Here is a 17,826-nt window from a genome sequence, read left to right on the forward strand (position 1 = left end):
GAGAAGCGGGCCTTGGGCACTGATAATATGTACTGCATATATGGTCAGTCTCTAGGGCATTGTCTCTGTGCCTTGCTTTTGCCATTCATGAGCGACCTTTAAACCAACAATTGTTGCTTGTAACCTGCTCCCTTGATATTACCAAAATGCTACCCCATTACCATGTAGCCTTCAGCGATATACGATCTAAGTGGTTAAATTGCCTCAATGGAGTATAGGGAATCTTCCTGTGTTATGGAGGCGTTGGTGTTAAGGAAACATTAAAAAGTTAAGCCAGACACTTGGATGTGCTAATTCTTTGATTCAACTATACCAATACCATTGAAAAAGCTCCAGTTACGAAACTCGGATCCCAAAGATACCAACCTATGCAAAATCACAAGCTTCGTTAGCGATAAGTTCTATTTGAAAAGTACGTGTGAATCGACTTCACAGAGAGTAATTCAATATAAATGGTAATAATCAGGTACAGCCAACGAAATTCTGCTATCTATCTTCATTCACAAAAAAATAACTCACACAAGAGCAATGTGAGATTTTTTACGTTAACACAAAAAAAAAAATTAAAATCAGGATCTAATATCAGGATCGGGAACACCAAATGTTAAAGGAGTCGACCCTGGTCTAAGATTTATATGTGGTGGAAATTTCGTCAAAATCTGTCAATTTGTTTTCGTGTAATTTTAACATCATGTTTATGGAGCTGGGACTGGTTTTGAATATTGTTTTCAAAGAACACAAGGAACATTCCTGTGAGATACTAAGCAACATGTTAATTATTTCTCAGGCTGTTCTCATACATTCATATATTCACAAGAAATTTTTGTTCACATGTTGGAAGGTTGAGCTGTTAGTCTCGCTCTTCTTAGACTCTTCAGTTCTAATTAATCACTTGGATATTATGTTTATAATCACAAATATAACTTGATAATCTTCGATAAGGAACTGATATGCTATCTACGCAATCGTCTGAGCTTTCTTTATTGAGTCAGGAATTTGTCAGGAAAGAACTTTTTTCTTTTTTGAACATATTTTGCTACTGCAGGGAAGAATTCAAGACTAGCCCATATATCTTATAGCACTTTTTATGACTTTCAATTTCCTTAATTTGCAAGAGACTTCCCTTTCAATTACCCTGTTTAGTTTCTTCTGTTAAATTTAAAACACCCAACCGAGATTTGAACTATCCAAGATGCTCTTTAAAATTCACTATCACATTTTATTGACCTTGAGACATCTTTTTCCAGAAATACTTATAAATAATTTCAAAACTGGAGAGAGAGAGAGAGAGAGAGAGAGAGAGAGGGAGAGAGAGAGAGAGAGAGAGAGAGAGAGAGAGACTGCTAAACGCACCTATATTTTTCAAAAATAAGATTACTGAAATGTTCAGCCATTTTGTGTTTTGGATAATGAAATGGTCGGGTCCAATAATATTTGGGTCTCGGCAGAGAACCACATAACAGGATAAAGTAAATATAGTGTAATTAATTCTCTCATGTGGAAAGTGATTCCATCTAGGGACCATTGGTAGAAGCTAAGATATCTTTTCTCAATCACATATATGCAAACACTAATTAAATAAACATACTTCTATATACATATATTACAACTAGAAGAACTGAAACAAAGAGTAATTGGGTAACTCCTTGAATAACTCGACTTAACGACCTAACCCCCCCCCCCCACCCACCATGAGAACCCATCCCCTCCCTGATCTCATTCCAGGATCGCAAGAGAACTTGCTTACGATGGTCATCTTCAATGCCAAGTGAACGAACAGACAAACTAACAAACGCGACCAGGACAGGTATAAAAGGCTAAAGTAAATCAGATCTCGGTACACTTACATCTCGGCCCAGATCCGCCACAGACATGGCGACGTGGATTAGCTTAGTAAGTAGAACGTCTCTCTCTCTCTCTCTCTCTCTCTCTCTCTCTCTCTCTCTCTCTCTCTCTCTCTCTCTCTCTCTCTCTCTCTCTCAATCATCTGATTTGTTCAACTTAAGACGTCAATTTACTAAAATGGATTTTGAAAACCACCAAGTGATTATAAAAGTGGTCTGGTGAATGTCAAAAAACTTCATAGAAATAGTGGAGTTTATGGTAAACTCTCGTATTCTGGTTAAACTTTTACTCTCTCATTTACAGTATTATTCTTCTTCAGCCAAATAACAATTTTCTTCAAAATTGTGAATAATAAAGGTAATAATTTACCAATCATATATTGATTTCCAGTTGTTTGTAAAAAAAAATCCAAATATCATTTCAGCAAATAGAAATCTTCTTTAGAAAACTAATCCCACCATTGAATTTAACACACTTACTTCTTTACTGTCTCCGTTGACACATCTCTCTCGCTCTGCTCTGCAATACATTTCTGCCTCGAGGTGAAACTTACACAAACTTCGGGCTTTTAGAAAAACTATCTCATACACACACTCATACATACATATAACTCTCAATGTGTAGGGATATCCGTATTCTTAATCCCATTTCATATAAAATAGTGTGTTATGTGCAACATGTCCACTGATATGATAGGATGCTCTGAATTCTTTATGACAATATCTATGTTGGAATTAAAGGTTGATAATCATTGCCTCTAACAAAGTGATGCTTTTCCTTTCCTGCAGGTGGTGTTGTCCTTGGCGGTGGTTAGCACCCTGAGTTTTCCACAGCCAGATGCCGAGTACAAAATCCCCACTGTGGGACTGGGATCTCGCTCCCAGTATTATGTATTACACTCTGACGGCACCTTCAAATATGGCTACGATTCAGGAGACGGCCTTTATGAACAGTCAATGGCACAGGCTCCTGGAGAAGTCTCTGGAGCATTCGGTTACAAAGACGCTACAGGAGCTGATATTAAGCTTGAATACACAGCTGACGAACGAGGATTCCTCCCTCGCGGAGGACACCTGCCTGTGGGACCTGACAGTGATTTTGGAGCAAAAGTAAGAGGAGCATCTACTGCAGCAGCTGGTAGTCCTGTTATTCCATACAGTGCTCCATCTCCACCACCTGCTGCTGCTCCTGCACCAGTTGCTCCCCTAGAATTTGCAGAAATTAGAAGTTCTGCTGGAAGTGATGGAAGTTATAGCTTCGGATATGATACCTCTAGCAGCTCACGCTCAGAATCTGCCGATTCTCGTAACTCGGTAACAGGACAGTACTCTTTTGTTGCGGATGATGGAGTCAATCGTGCAATCAATTACATTGCAGGATCGGACACTGGTTATATTGCTGAAGGAGATTCACTTCCTATTGGGCCTTCCGTCCCTGGAGCTGAGAGTGGAATTCCTACTGGAAGGATTCTTCCCATTCTTACAGAAGATGAAGCTAATGCCCTGGCTGCAGCCACATCCTCTACATCCTATTCTGCTCCTCAAACACATTCAGCACCTTCTGCATCATCCACCTCCTCAGCTGCACAATCTCCAGCATTCAAAACTGTTGCTGGTACTAAGTCAACAACTACTGGATCAACAGACGCCTCTTATTCCTTCAGTTATGACGCAGGAGATAGTGCTCGATCTGAAAATGCCGACGCTGACTTGAATGTCGAAGGAACTTACAGCTTTGTTCCTCCAGAGGGACACAGGCTTACTGTCAATTATGTTGCGGGATCAGCTACTGGATTTGTTGCTACAGGAGATCACCTTCCTGTAGCTCCTGGTGCTGATTTTGGTTCTAGAGCTAGCGGAGTAGTCCCTTCACCAGCAGTAAATGTTTACTCTTCTAATCCTGCTCCAACAGTAACAGCTCAAAATACCATTGCTGCACAAACTCCTGTCGAAGTGGCTCAAGTAAGAAGCTCTGCGAGTGATGATGGCAGCTATAATTTTGCTTATGAGACGTCAAGCAGCTCTCGTTCAGAATCTGCTAATGCTCAGAACTCTGTTGATGGACAATATTCTTTTGTTGCTGATGACGGAATTAATAGAGCAATCAAATACACTGCTAATGCAGAGACTGGCTACATTGCTGAAGGAGATTCTTTACCCGTTGGTCCTCCAGTCCCTGGAGCAGAGTCTGGCATTCCCACTGGAAGAATATTGCCTATTCTCTCAGAGGAGGAAGCAAATGCTTTAGCTGCTGCCACCTCTGGATCTAGCTCTCAGCGTGCCGCACCACAAACAGGATCATCTGCTGTTGCTTATACTGATACCGCTGCTCTTACTAAGACTGCTAGTTCTCGTACTTCTGATGCCTCCTATTCTTTCAATTATGATGCAGGTGACAGTGCACGATATGAAAGTGCTAATGCTGACCTTAATGTTAAGGGCTCTTATAGCTTTGTACCCCCCGAGGGCCACAGACTCACTGTCAATTACGTAGCAGGATCGGATACTGGCTTTATTGCTACTGGAGATCATCTTCCAGTAGCTGCTGATGCTACTTCTGTAACAGGAGTTGATGGAAAAAAACCTGTCAACAGTGTAACAGCATATTCTGCTCCTAGTTCTCTTTCACCAGCAAAGGCTCCATCATCAATAAGTGCAGCGGCTCCTGCACAGGTAGCACAGGTAAGAAGTTCTGCTGCAGATGATGGAAGCTACAGTTTTTCTTATGAAACCGACAGCAGTTCTCGCTCAGAATCTGCTGATGCTCACAATTCTGTTACTGGACACTATTCATTTGTGGCTGATGATGGAATCAACAGGAAAATCGACTACATAGCTGGTTCTGAGACTGGGTACATAGCTGAAGGAGAGACTCTCCCTGTTGGACCCCCTGTTCCTGGTGCTGAGAGTGGAATTCCTACTGGACGAATCCTGCCAGTTCTTTCTGAAGCCAAGGCCAATGCCCTTGCAGGACTTAGTACTGCTAGTGCTGCACAAACTTCTGCTGCTTCCCCTTCTAGAACTACGGCTGCTGCGGCTACAGCATATGCAGCGCCATCCCCTGCTACAACCTCACCAGTTAGACCTGCTAGCCCATCTTCACCACAGAGATCATCGCTGTCAGCAGGTCACTCAAGTCGCGTGGTTGGCGACGTTCTCCTTCATCAGTACGACGCCGTGAACAGGGATAAATATGGCTACGTCTTCACTACACTTCGTCGCTAATGTTGAAATATTTCTATTCAGTTATATTGTTCTTTTTTCTTACTATCTTTAAACTTCACCCATTACAGAAATATTCTCTTTGATATCATTTTAAATTTTGTTCTAAATCAAATTCAAAATCAAATGTCTTCTATCATTTTTATCACAACTTTATCAATGACTGTGGACCCCTTAAGGACCATGCACGTCTTGAGAGCTTCCTCTCAGTAGTGTTGTACATAGTTATCACAATTCCTTACGGAATGTAATCCAGCGACAAGCAACGTGAAAAAAAAAGTTCATAAAAAGAAAGCAACTAACAAAAAATAAAAAATAAATCATGAACTATTTTTTTCTTCAAATAAAATGCGTTCGTTTACACAGTCGTTTCCTCTGTGCCTTGGAAAGATGTTCCATTTATGTTTTTATATAAACGAGAATAAAAGGAAAACCTTGACACGAATTTTATTTCATCATCAATATATTCAATACAATTATGATTATGTTCTTCTCTAATCTGAAGGTTAACTATATTTTTTCACAATTGTTTACATTTAACATTCTACAAGTTAAAATATTACTCTCATTAGAATGGACTAAAGAGTCCATAATCTTCTATAAATTCAAGACGTGTTTGTTACTTCTGTCTAGAATAAGTCATGGTTCATTACTTAATCATCACCAACTTGACACTATGATTAAAAGTTATAAGATAATGGAACCTTTCACCTTTCAGTGTTTAAGAAATCCGTCTCTATGGCACTATGTGAATATGTTATTCAAAAGAATGAGCTAACTTTGCCCTGAAGACATGAAAGAAATGGATTAATAGCTACATTGAAAAGGGAGAGATTCAAGTCAAACAATTTCTGCTCCAGTAGATGTGTGTTTGAAAATCACAATATTAATCATATGTTTGAGTTGAACGTTAACTCCAATAGGCCATAGAAATACTTATGTTCTTCTAACAACTTCAGAATGAGGAAAAAAACAAAGAATTAAGTAAACACTAAAATCCTAAACTGGAAGAATTTAAGTATGCTGATTAGAATGAACTTCAGATTTTATTACCTCCGCCAACGAAGTTGGATGGAGGTAACGTTTTATCCCCTGTTTGTATGTGTGTTTGTTTGTGAACAGCGTCCTGGTCACAATTTTAATCGAAGAGTAATAAAACTTGCATGGATTAACTATTATGTAAAAATCAGGAAATGATTAGATTTTGGAAGGTCAAGGTCAAAGGTGAAGGTCACGCTCAAGCAAAATACCAATTCACGTAATCAGCCACAGGTTTGGACATCGTTATCACAGAGACTTCAAACTTGGTTCATATTTGAGTGTACAAAAATCCCACCCAATTAATGCATGTTAAGGTCAAAGGTCAAGGTCAATGTTAACTTCCAGCTAAAAATCAAACCTTTTTTTGTCCTGATTAGATTTTCTAACGAATCCGAATTGCTAATAACTTATTTAACTTAAACATGTTTTTATTTAATTTATTAATTGGCAAATTATAATAACATGAGAGATTTTTATAGAATTACTTACAAGTTGACAGGGTTCTTGGCTCTGAATAACTCGCATGTGTCATCTCATCTCAAAATAAGCATCAAGTTGGGATGACGGGTCTAAACTCAAATGATCTGTTGTGGTAAATTACAGAACAACCACATCATATAATTCACCAAAAAGTGAGTCTGTATATCCTGATGCACTACAGCAAGGTTATTGTTGATCTAAAGCCAGGAAAGCCTTAGAGGTTGGACCGTCTTTTTAGAGGATGAAATCTCAAGGACCGATACATTGGTTCTCCGGTCTTCACACTGAAGCTGGGTTGAAATACTCCCTGGATAGTACACCATTCAACTGATGAGAGTCACAGTTACAATATGTACACAGATAATCCAATTCTGAAATGGAACTGGAATGTCTCAACACAGAAATCAAAGTTGATGGGTATGTATCATACTTAAGTCTAACTCACATGCCTATGGAGTTGTGGTCTATGTCCAAACTGGAAAGAACTAAGCTATTGAGAGTGAAAAGTTGAGTTACAACACTTGAGGCCTCAGCTGATGTTCCTTTTGATTCTATCCAGCTTAAAAATCAGTGTTTTCAAACCATTACTGCAGCTATGATGCCTTTTTTTCTGATACAGGGAACCATCAAGGAACTATTACGAGTATATAACTGCCTTTTCTGACATCCTTCATTTTAATGCAGACAATTTTTGCACCATTGGCTTCAAAATGTTAGAACATAGTACGGCAAGCTCTGCAACCTAACAATGTTAATATTACCTGCTACATTTTGAGGTGGAATATGATTCCTTAGCTTCCTTTGATGCATATTAAAATTCTTGATCCCAACCAAAGGTTCTCTTACTCACTTGACGCTGTTTAAAGTCGCAAAATATATAAAAAGTTGATTTAGTTACAGTTCTACCATTACGAAGAAATAACCTTCACTGCAAATAGTCATTTCTATATAAGCTTAAATACATTATTATTTCAAACAAAAAAGGAGATTGAGAGATATGAAGATATTTGAATATTAGGAACCATGAAAGAAGCACACTTTAGAAAACCTATTACAAAGTCCAAAAACTTCTATGCCTAATCCATACAATTCTACACATAAGCTATCCAATGATTGGAATAGCTTTTAAACTTTAAACAATGATCTTTGTGTTGAAAATACTGCTCTAGTTATTAAAGCATCTACAGTAGTTCTATGTACCTCTCCACTGAAGCAGTAAAATCTTGTTTCTACTAAAAAAGCTCAAAGTTACATCAAGAACCCAGTGTTCTTTTCTATCTATTCTGGTTTGAAAATCTATGGAAGAATGCAGAGTTCCTTACGGCAATGTGTGTGGTTGAAGACTACTGGACAATTCCAAACGTGAAATCCCATTGGGCTTATTGATTGTCCCTTTTCCAAAACAGAAAAAAACAATGGCATACACGTGAAATTCACTATTACTAAACCAAGAGTTGTGTTGGCTACTGGAAGCGTCCCTTATGCTGATCTGCTGGACTTTGGTTTGAGACCGTCTCAAGTTCGCTAGGTTCCTATAGTGTCTGCAACATTAACACCCTTGTGAGCTAAGGATATATGCAGTTTGAGGGAGCCTACTGCCATATCCTGGCACTCCCTGGATCTAGCTTGGGGAAAAAGGGACTTGGGCGCTGATAATATGCATATTTGGTCAGTCTCTTGGGCATTGAAACTGTCCCTTGCCTCTGTCAACCATAGGTGACCTTTAAACCAAAAAATATTGCTTGAAACCTGCCCTTCTGATTTTGCACAAATGCTGTCCCCCTTATTACGTACCCTTCAGAGATATGCTATCTTGTTAAAAAACCACCCTTCAACGAACTACTTCTCTATATATGCTTAAATTGCCTTTGAGGAGCATAGGGAGTCTTCCTGTATAAAGACGTAGTTGCTAAGAAGACCACATGTGATGAATTGTATTTGTACATCACAATAAACATGTCCAGATGCTTCCATGTAGTTAGAAACTGCTATGTGTTGGCACATAGCCAAACTTCCCTTTCTTGTGACCCAATTACTGTCAGAAAGGGAATCCTCTAAAGGAAAGCAGGTGCCGGTTCAGTATGTGGCCTACCTTTCGAATATGGCCGCCGATTTTCTATCTGTTTTGGTATGTGGCCTAACCTAACCTAACCTAACCAAACCCAAACTAAATAACTTGGAAAATGATTAAGTTTATAATCACAAATATATCTTAAAAATAATATTCGATAAGGAATTGATAATAGATATCTCTATAATCACCGGATCTTTCTTTATTGATCAAGGCAATTGTTATGAAAGAACATTGAACACCTGTTGCTACTGCAGGGAAGATTTCAAGACTAGCAGATATACCTTATAGCACTTTTTATGACTTTCAATTTCCTTAATTTGCAAGAGACGTCCCTTTCAATTACCTTGTTTAGTTTCTTCTGTTAAATTTAAAACACCCAACCGAGATTTAAACTACCCAATATGCTCTTTAAAATACACTTTCACATTTTATTGACCTTAAGACATCTTTTTCCAGAAATACTTATGAATAATTTCAAAACGAGAAGAGAGAGAGAGAGAGAGAGAGAGAGAGAGAGAGAGAGAGAGAGAGAGAGAGAGAGAGAGAGAGATTGCTAAACACACCTCAGTGTTTCAAAATTAAGATTATTAAAATGTTCAGCCATTTTGTATTTTGGATAATAATAATATTTGGGTCTCGGTACAGAACCACATAACAGGATAAAGTAAATATAGTGTAATTAATTCTCTCATGAGGAAAGTGATTCCATCTAGCGACCGTTGGTAGAAGCTAAGATCTCTTCTCTTCTCAATCACATATATGCAAACACTAATTAAATAAACATACTTCTATATACATATATTACAACTAGAACTGTAAAAAAGAGTAATTGGGCAATTCCTTGAATAACTCGACTGAAGGACCTAAACCCAACCCCTTCCCCACCCCAAGGACCAGCCCCCTCCCTGATCTCATTCCAGAATTGCAAGAGAACTTGCTTATGATGGTCATCTTCAATGCCAAGCGAACGAACACACGGACAAACGAACGAACAAACGCGACCAGGACAGGTATAAAAGGCTAAAGTAAATCAGATCTTGGTACACTTACATCTCGGCCCAGATCCGCCACAGACATGGCGACGTGGATTAGCTTAGTGAGTAGAACATCTCTCTCTCTCTCTCTCTCTCTCCCTCATACATACATACAAAAATATATGTCATTACATAAACTTTGATTTCCGAAAATAGATTTTGAAAAAAAAAACCAAGTAATTTTAAAAGTGGTCTTTTGAATGTCAAAAACATGTCAAAGAAATGATGCTTAGTGACAAACTATGGAGTTTTTGGTAAACTCTAAACTCCAGTATTTTGGTTGAAATTTTACTCATCTTACCACTATTCTTCTTCGGCTAATTATATTTCCTACCCTTAAATTTTTTTCTTTCTTGTAAGTGACAATTAAGAATACAAAAGGTAATCATTTGCTAATCAGATATTGTTTTCCATTTTTTTGTAAACGAAGAAAAATATTATTAATCCAACCAATGGAATTCACCAATTGCTTCCTTAGACTCTTCGTTAACCTTTCTCCCTAGCTCTTATCTGCCAAACAATTCTGCTTCCAAGTGGGACTTTACCAACTTCTAGCTTTTAAAACAGAATACAAATCATCCACACACGAATATACACATATAACCATTTCTGTGTAAGAACATCCCATTATTATGGTATGTTCAACACACATACTGGTGTGATACAATGCACTGAATTCTATATGACCTAATATAAATGCTAAAATTAACAATCAATAATCACTGTCTCTAACAAAGTGATGCTTTTCCTTTCCTGCAGGTGGTGTTGTCCTTGGCGGTGGTTAGCACCCTGAGTTTTCCACAGCCAGATGCCGAGTACAAAATCCCCACTGTGGGACTGGGATCTCGCTCCCAGTATTATGTACTACACTCTGATGGCACTTTCAAATATGGTTACGATTCAGGAGACGGCCTTTATGAACAGTCAATGGCACAGGCTCCTGGAGAAGTCTCAGGAGCATTCGGTTACAAAGACGCTACAGGAGCTGATATCAAGCTTGAATACACAGCTGATGAACGAGGATTCCTCCCTCGCGGTGGACACCTGCCTGTGGGACCTGACAGTGATGTTGGAGCAAAAGTAAGAGGAGCATCTACTACAGCAGCTGGTACTCCTGTTATTCCATACAGTGCTCCATCACCATCTCCTGCTGCTGCTCCAGCTCCTGTTGTTCCACTAGAATTTGCAGAAATTAGAAGTTCTTCTGGAGGCGATGGAAGTTATAGCTTCGGATATGATACCTCTAGCAGCTCCCGCTCAGAATCTGCCGATTCTCGTAACTCGGTAACAGGACAGTACTCTTTTGTTGCGGATGATGGAGTCAATCGTGCAATCAATTACATTGCAGGATCGGACACTGGTTATATTGCTGAAGGAGATTCACTTCCTATTGGGCCTGCCGTCCCTGGAGCTGAGAGCGGAATTCCTACTGGAAGGATTCTTCCCATCCTCACAGAAGATGAAGCTAATGCCCTGGCTGCAGCCACATCCTCTACATCCTATACTGCTCCTCAAACACATTCAGCACCTTCTGCATCATCCACATCCTCAGCTGCACAATCTCCAGCATTCAAAAATGTTGCTGGTACTAAGTCAACAACCACTGGATCAAGAGATGCCTCTTATTCCTTCAGTTATGACGCAGGAGATAGTGCCCGATCTGAAAAAGCCGATGCTGACTTGAATGTTGAAGGAACTTACAGCTTTGTTCCTCCAGAGGGACACAGGCTTACTGTCAATTATGTTGCAGGATCAGCTACTGGATTTGTTGCTACAGGAGAACACCTTCCTGTAGCTCCTGATGCTGATTTTGGTTCTAAAGCTAGCGGAGCAGTCCCTTCACCAGCAGTAAATGTTTACTCGTCTTCTAAACCTGCTCCAACAGTAACAGCTCAAAATACCATTGCTGCACAAATTCCTGTCGAAGTGGCTCAGGTAAGAAGTTCTGCTAGTGATGATGGGAGCTATAATTTTGCCTATGAGACATCAAGCAGCTCTCGTTCAGAATCTGCTAATGCTCAGAATTCTGTTGATGGACAATATTCTTTCGTTGGTGATGATGGAATTAATAGAGCAATCAAATACACTGCTAATGCAGAGACTGGCTATATTGCTGAAGGAGATTCTTTACCTGTTGGTCCTCCAGTCCCTGGAGCAGAGTCTGGCATTCCCACTGGAAGAATATTTCCTATTCTCTCAGAGGAGGAAGCAAATGCTTTAGCTGCTGCCACTTCTGGATCTAGCTCTCTGCGTGCAACACCACAAACAGGATCGTCTGCTGTCAATTATGCTGGTACCGCTTCTCTTACTAAGACTGCTGGTTCTCGTACTTCTGATGCCTCCTATTCTTTCAATTATGATGCAGGTGACAGTGCACGAACTGAAAGTGCTGATGCTGACCTAAATGTTAAGGGCTCTTATAGCTTTGTACCACCTGAGGGTCACAGACTCACCGTCAATTACGTAGCAGGATCGGATACTGGCTTTATTGCTACTGGAGATCATCTTCCCGTAGCTCCTGATGCTACTTCTGTAACTGGAGTTGATGGAAAAAAACCTGTCACCAGTGCAACGGCATATTCAGCTCCTAGTTCTCTTTCACCAGCAAAGGCTCCAACATTAATAAGTGCTGTGGCTCCTGCACAGGTAAGAAGTTCTGCTGCAGATGATGGAAGCTACAGTTTTTCTTACGAAACCGACAGCAGTTCTCGCTCAGAATCTGCTGATGCTCACAATTCTGTTACTGGACACTATTCATTTGTGGCTGATGATGGAGTCAACAGGAAAATCGACTACATAGCGGGTTCTGAGACTGGATACATAGCTGAAGGAGACTCTCTCCCTGTTGGACCTCCTGTTCCTGGAGCTGAGAGTGGAATTCCTACCGGACGAATCCTGCCAGTTCTTTCTGAAGCTGAGGCCAATGCCCTTGCAGGACTTAGTACTGCTAGTGCGGCACAAACTTCTGCTGCTTCCCCTTCTAGGACTACAGCTGCTGTTTCTGCATATTCAGCACCATCTCCTGCTGCAACTTCACCAGCTAGACCTGCAAGTCCATCATCACCACAAAGATCATCGCTGTCAGCAGGTCACTCAAGTCGCGTGGTTGGCGACGTTCTCCTTCATCAGTACGACGCCGTGAACAGGGATAAATATGGCTACGTCTTCACTGCACTTCGTCGCTAGTGTTAGGACGCTTTTGACATGGCACGTCTGGTAATCGAATTATCTATTTGAATATTCCACAGTAGTCATTAAATATTGTCCATTGATGTAAGGATTAATTTGCTCTGAATATAGATTCATGTTAAATTGACCAACATGTCTTTTATAAAATCATATTCTTTCCATGTAAATAGTAAACTTTTTTTATTCTTGTTAGATATATCATCTCTTATAAAAAAAGGATTAATTTCTAGTTCAATTTGCCTGTACATAGTTTTCAGAACAATATCCTCTCAGAGTTTATATTCAGAAGACAAAACTAGGAATATTCTTTATCTCAACACGCATATAAAAATGTTTATCATGTAAACCCCAAAAAATAAAGCAAGAATATTTCATCACGACTTTTCCTGCCTAGATATTTTCATAATTGGTTAAGATAAAACCAGTTCCATTAACTTTGAATATCTTTAGCAACGTGAAAAATGTCTGACATATTTACACGCTAACTGAAAGGCTGAGAAAATTCAGCTCTCTGAAACTTTGCAAAATCTCTGATTTAGTTGACATTCACATATTTCAAGGATTACTAAACAACTTCTTTCCGAACACACAAAGAGTTACGGGTTATTCTTGTTAGAATTGAGTAAATATAAAACTTCTTCCACTGAGACAAGGATATTAAACAACAATACATGAAATAAATACTACAATTAACTTGAATGCCAGTTTCATGGAACTTTTAAGTGTCTTGTGATAGAATTTAACTCTAGAGTAAGACTGCCTCTTCTTTGTCTACATCTTTTCCCACATTATGTGGGGTCGATGTTTCTGGCCAGTGTTCTCCATCTACCTCTGTCTCACACTTCATCATATATATATACCCTAGCATTAATTCTAATCTCACAATTTCCACTGGTCATATTGGTCTTGGCTAATTTTTCATAGCCGGAGGCCTTTACTGCCGCCAACCCGGGGCATTGGGACCGGCACCAAGTTGAGGCTGGCTTGCCCCCCTCATGTTGCTGGGTTCTAGAGTCAAGACTTCCAATGGAAATTAAGGTGTAACAGTTTATTAAAGTTACACTTCTATAAAATGCAATACAATAATTCAGAGTAAAACAACAAGATGACAATGGACATATATTCTATGAGAAGGTAAATACAAAGGCGAGAGAAGACATACAATCAAATGACCAAATTATCCAGTACTTTCTCGACTTCCTCATAGTATTTTGGACTTGTAAATGCTACTAGTCTATACTCGAGAGTGAATTAGCCAAATAAACTCTGTAGTAGGACTTGACCCCACATACAAAAGACTGAAGTAAGCGTGACTTGCCCACCAAGTCACACTTAGATTTTATTAGAAAGCTGAATAAACCTATGAGGTGAACTTATCTGATACGTGTTTTTGGATCTTGGTGGTCGAATACTAAAATGTAAAAAAAAAAAAAATTGATTCTTGACCAAATGCGCAAGCGAGAACAGTTGGCATTCTAAAAGATTTGGCCAAGCCAGTAATAAAGGAAATTCATTGTTCTTTCTTTTGATAAACCAGAATATAGAGTTCACGGTGAAGTAAAATTCTAGATTTTCATTTTATGAATAATGCAAACAACAGTTAAATTTGATTACAAAAATGATGCAAATCAAATGATTTAAAATTCTAAGTTTGCATCATATTTGTCAAATTTAGATGGCCGCCATCTTGTTTTAGGAAAAATTTTCAAAATTATGTATAGTATCTGAATAGGAAATTTCTCTTGGACTTCATTTCAATTCATTTCCAGTAAAAAATAATCGATAGAATAACTAGTATCGTGAAAAAAGCTAATATCAAGAATTTTGGATGGCGGCCATCTTGGATTCAACCATGTGAAAAAGTGCGGCATTTTTTAGCTTACTACTCTCTTTAGATAAGGACCTACGTTGGCATATGACTGGTTAAGCTAAACCAAAACCAACCGGGAAAACTCCACATGAATCTGAACGAGATAAAGGTCTTCTAAAAAAAAAAAAAAAAAATGATGTTTGATGTAAGTTATAACCCAGAGAAAATCCTGGGGATTGAAAATTGATATGGAAATTACCAAAGAATAAAGGATTTTCTAAGGAATGGGCAAGATTCGGGACTTAAAATCAAGAAACAAAGGACTATGGAAGGACTTTTTAAGAATTTGGCCAAAATCTAAGGTTTGACAAAACAGGATATCTTGAAAAGGAAAAGGACTCAGAAAAGATAATGCATTCTAAGAGGATGAATACTGAACTTTGTTCGATAGACGAAATAGTAAAGAGGCCATGAAAAGTTTAGATTGTACAGATGTTACAGAGGAGAGGGATAGACCAGATTGTCAAGATGACACAGAGAGGGAAAGTAAAGATTTTCAAGATTTCATAGAAGAGAGGGATAGTTCAGATTGGTGAAATGACACAGCGGAGAGGGATAGTAAAGATCTTCAAGATATCATAGAAGAGAGGGATAGTTCAGATTGGTGAAATGACACAGAGGAGAGGGATAGTAAAGATTTTCAAGATTTCATAGAAGAGAGGGATAGTTCACATTGTCAAGATGACACAGAGAGGGAAAGTAAAGATCTTCAAGATATCATAGAAGAGAGGGATAGTTCAGATTGATGAAATGACACATAGGAGAGGGATAGTAAAGATCTTCAAGATTTCATAGAAGAGAGGGATAGTTCACATTGTCAAGATGACACAGAGAGGGAAAGTAAAGATCTTCAAGATTTCATAGAAGAGAGGGATAGTTCAGATTGATGAAATGACACAGAGGAGAGGGATAGTAAAGATCTTCAAGATATCATAGAAGAGAGGGATAGTTCACATTGATGAAATGACACAGAGGAGAGGGATAGTAAAGATCTTCAAGATTTCATAGAAGAGAGGGATAGTTCACATTGTCAAGATGACACAGAGAGGGAAAGTAAAGATCTTCAAGATTTCATAGAAGAGCGGGATAGTTCAGATTGGTGAAATGACACAGCGGAGAGGGATAGTAAAGATCTTCAAGATATCATAGAAGAGAGGGATAGTTCACATTGATGAAATGACACAGAGGAGAGGGATAGTAAAGATCTTCAAGATTTCATAGAAGAGAGGGATAGTTCACATTGTCAAGATGACACAGAGAGGGAAAGTAAAGATCTTCAAGATATCATAGAAGAGAGGGATAGTTCAGATTGGTGAAATGACACAGCGGAGAGGGATAGTAAAGATTTTCAAGATATCATAGAAGAGAGGGATAGTTCAGATTGATGAAATGACACAGAGGAGAGGGATAGTAAAGATCTTCAAGATTTCATAGAAGAGAGGGATAGTTCACATTGTCAAGATGACACAGAGAGGGAAAGTAAAGATCTTCAAGATATCATAGAAGAGAGGGATAGTTCAGATTGGTGAAATGACACAGCGGAGAGGGATAGTAAAGATCTTCAAGATATCATAGAAGAGAGGGATAGTTCAGATTGATGAAATGACACAGAGGAGAGGGATAGTAAAGATCTTCAAGATTTCATAGAAGAGAGGGATAGTTCACATTGTCAAGATGACACAGAGAGGGAAAGTAAAGATCTTCAAGATATCATAGAAGAGAGGGATAGTTCAGATTGATGAAATGACACAGAGGAGAGGGATAGTAAAGATCTTCAAGATTTCATAGAAGAGAGGGATAGTTCACATTGTCAAGATGACACAGAGAGGGAAAGTAAAGATCTTCAAGATTTCATAGAAGAGAGGGATAGTTCAGATTGATGAAATGACACAGAGGAGAGGGATAGTAAAGATCTTCAAGATATCATAGAAGAGAGGGATAGTTCAGATTGATGAAATGACACAGAGGAGAGGGATAGTAAAGATCTTCAAGATTTCATAGAAGAGAGGGATAGTTCACATTGTCAAGATGACACAGAGAGGGAAAGTAAAGATCTTCAAGATATCATAGAAGAGAGGGATAGTTCAGATTGATGAAATGACACAGAGGAGAGGGATAGTAAAGATCTTCAAGATTTCATAGAAGAGAGGGATAGTTCACATTGTCAAGATGACACAGAGAGGGAAAGTAAAGATCTTCAAGATATCATAGAAGAGAGGGATAGTTCAGATTGATGAAATGACACAGAGGAGAGGGATAGTAAAGATCTTCAAGATTTCATAGAAGAGAGGGATAGTTGACATTGTCAAGATGACACAGAGAGGGAAAGTAAAGATCTTCAAGATTTCATAGAAGAGAGGGATAGTTCAGATTGATGAAATGACACAGAGGAGAGGGATAGTAAAGATCTTCAAGATATCATAGAAGAGAGGGATAGTTCAGATTGATGAAATGACACAGAGGAGAGGGATAGTAAAGATCTTCAAGATTTCATAGAAGAGAGGGATAGTTCAGATTGATGAAATGACACAGCGGAGAGGGATAGTAAAGATCTTCAAGATATCATAGAAGAGAGGGATAGTTCAGATTGATGAAATGACACAGAGGAGAGGGATAGTAAAGATCTTCAAGATATCATAGAAGAGAGGGATAGTAAAGATCTTCAAGATTTCATAGAAGAGAGGGATAGTTCACATTGTCAAGATGACACAGAGAGGGAAAGTAAAGATCTTCAAGATATCATAGAAGAGAGGGATAGTTCAGATTGATGAAATGACACAGAGGAGAAGGATAGTAAAGATCTTCAAGATTTCATAGAAGAGAGGGATAGTTCACATTGTCAAGATGACACAGAGAGGGAAAGTAAAGATCTTCAAGATATCATAGAAGAGAGGGATAGTTCAGATTGATGAAATGACACAGAGGAGAGGGATAGTAAAGATCTTCAAGATTTCATAGAAGAGAGGGATAGTTGACATTGTCAAGATGACACAGAGAGGGAAAGTAAAGATCTTCAAGATTTCATAGAAGAGAGGGATAGTTCAGATTGATGAAATGACACAGAGGAGAGGG

At 38.8% G+C, this 17,826-nt stretch overlaps 2 protein-coding genes across 2 annotated transcripts; both read left to right on the forward strand.

Moving 5' to 3' along the window:
* The first annotated feature begins 1,852 nt into the window (after nucleotides 1-1,852).
* Nucleotides 1,853-5,326, forward strand: LOC137650574 (platelet binding protein GspB-like). The gene is made up of 2 exons (XM_068383790.1): nucleotides 1,853-1,893; nucleotides 2,634-5,326. Exons 1-2 carry the CDS (start codon nucleotides 1,873-1,875, stop codon nucleotides 5,067-5,069), a joined length of 2,457 nt encoding a protein of 818 aa, XP_068239891.1. The 5' UTR covers nucleotides 1,853-1,872; the 3' UTR covers nucleotides 5,070-5,326.
* A 4,390-nt stretch (nucleotides 5,327-9,716) lies between these two features.
* LOC137650594 (serine-rich adhesin for platelets-like) lies at nucleotides 9,717-13,258 on the forward strand. Its single transcript, XM_068383803.1, has 2 exons — nucleotides 9,717-9,757; nucleotides 10,455-13,258. The coding sequence occupies exons 1-2, from the start codon at nucleotides 9,737-9,739 to the stop codon at nucleotides 12,879-12,881; spliced, it is 2,448 nt and encodes an 815-aa protein (XP_068239904.1). The 5' UTR covers nucleotides 9,717-9,736; the 3' UTR covers nucleotides 12,882-13,258.
* The last annotated feature ends 4,568 nt before the right edge of the window (nucleotides 13,259-17,826 follow it).

The sequence above is a fragment of the Palaemon carinicauda genome, chromosome 1 (genome assembly GCF_036898095.1).
Source record: "Palaemon carinicauda isolate YSFRI2023 chromosome 1, ASM3689809v2, whole genome shotgun sequence".
In the NCBI taxonomy this organism is placed as follows: Eukaryota; Metazoa; Arthropoda; class Malacostraca; order Decapoda; family Palaemonidae; genus Palaemon; species Palaemon carinicauda.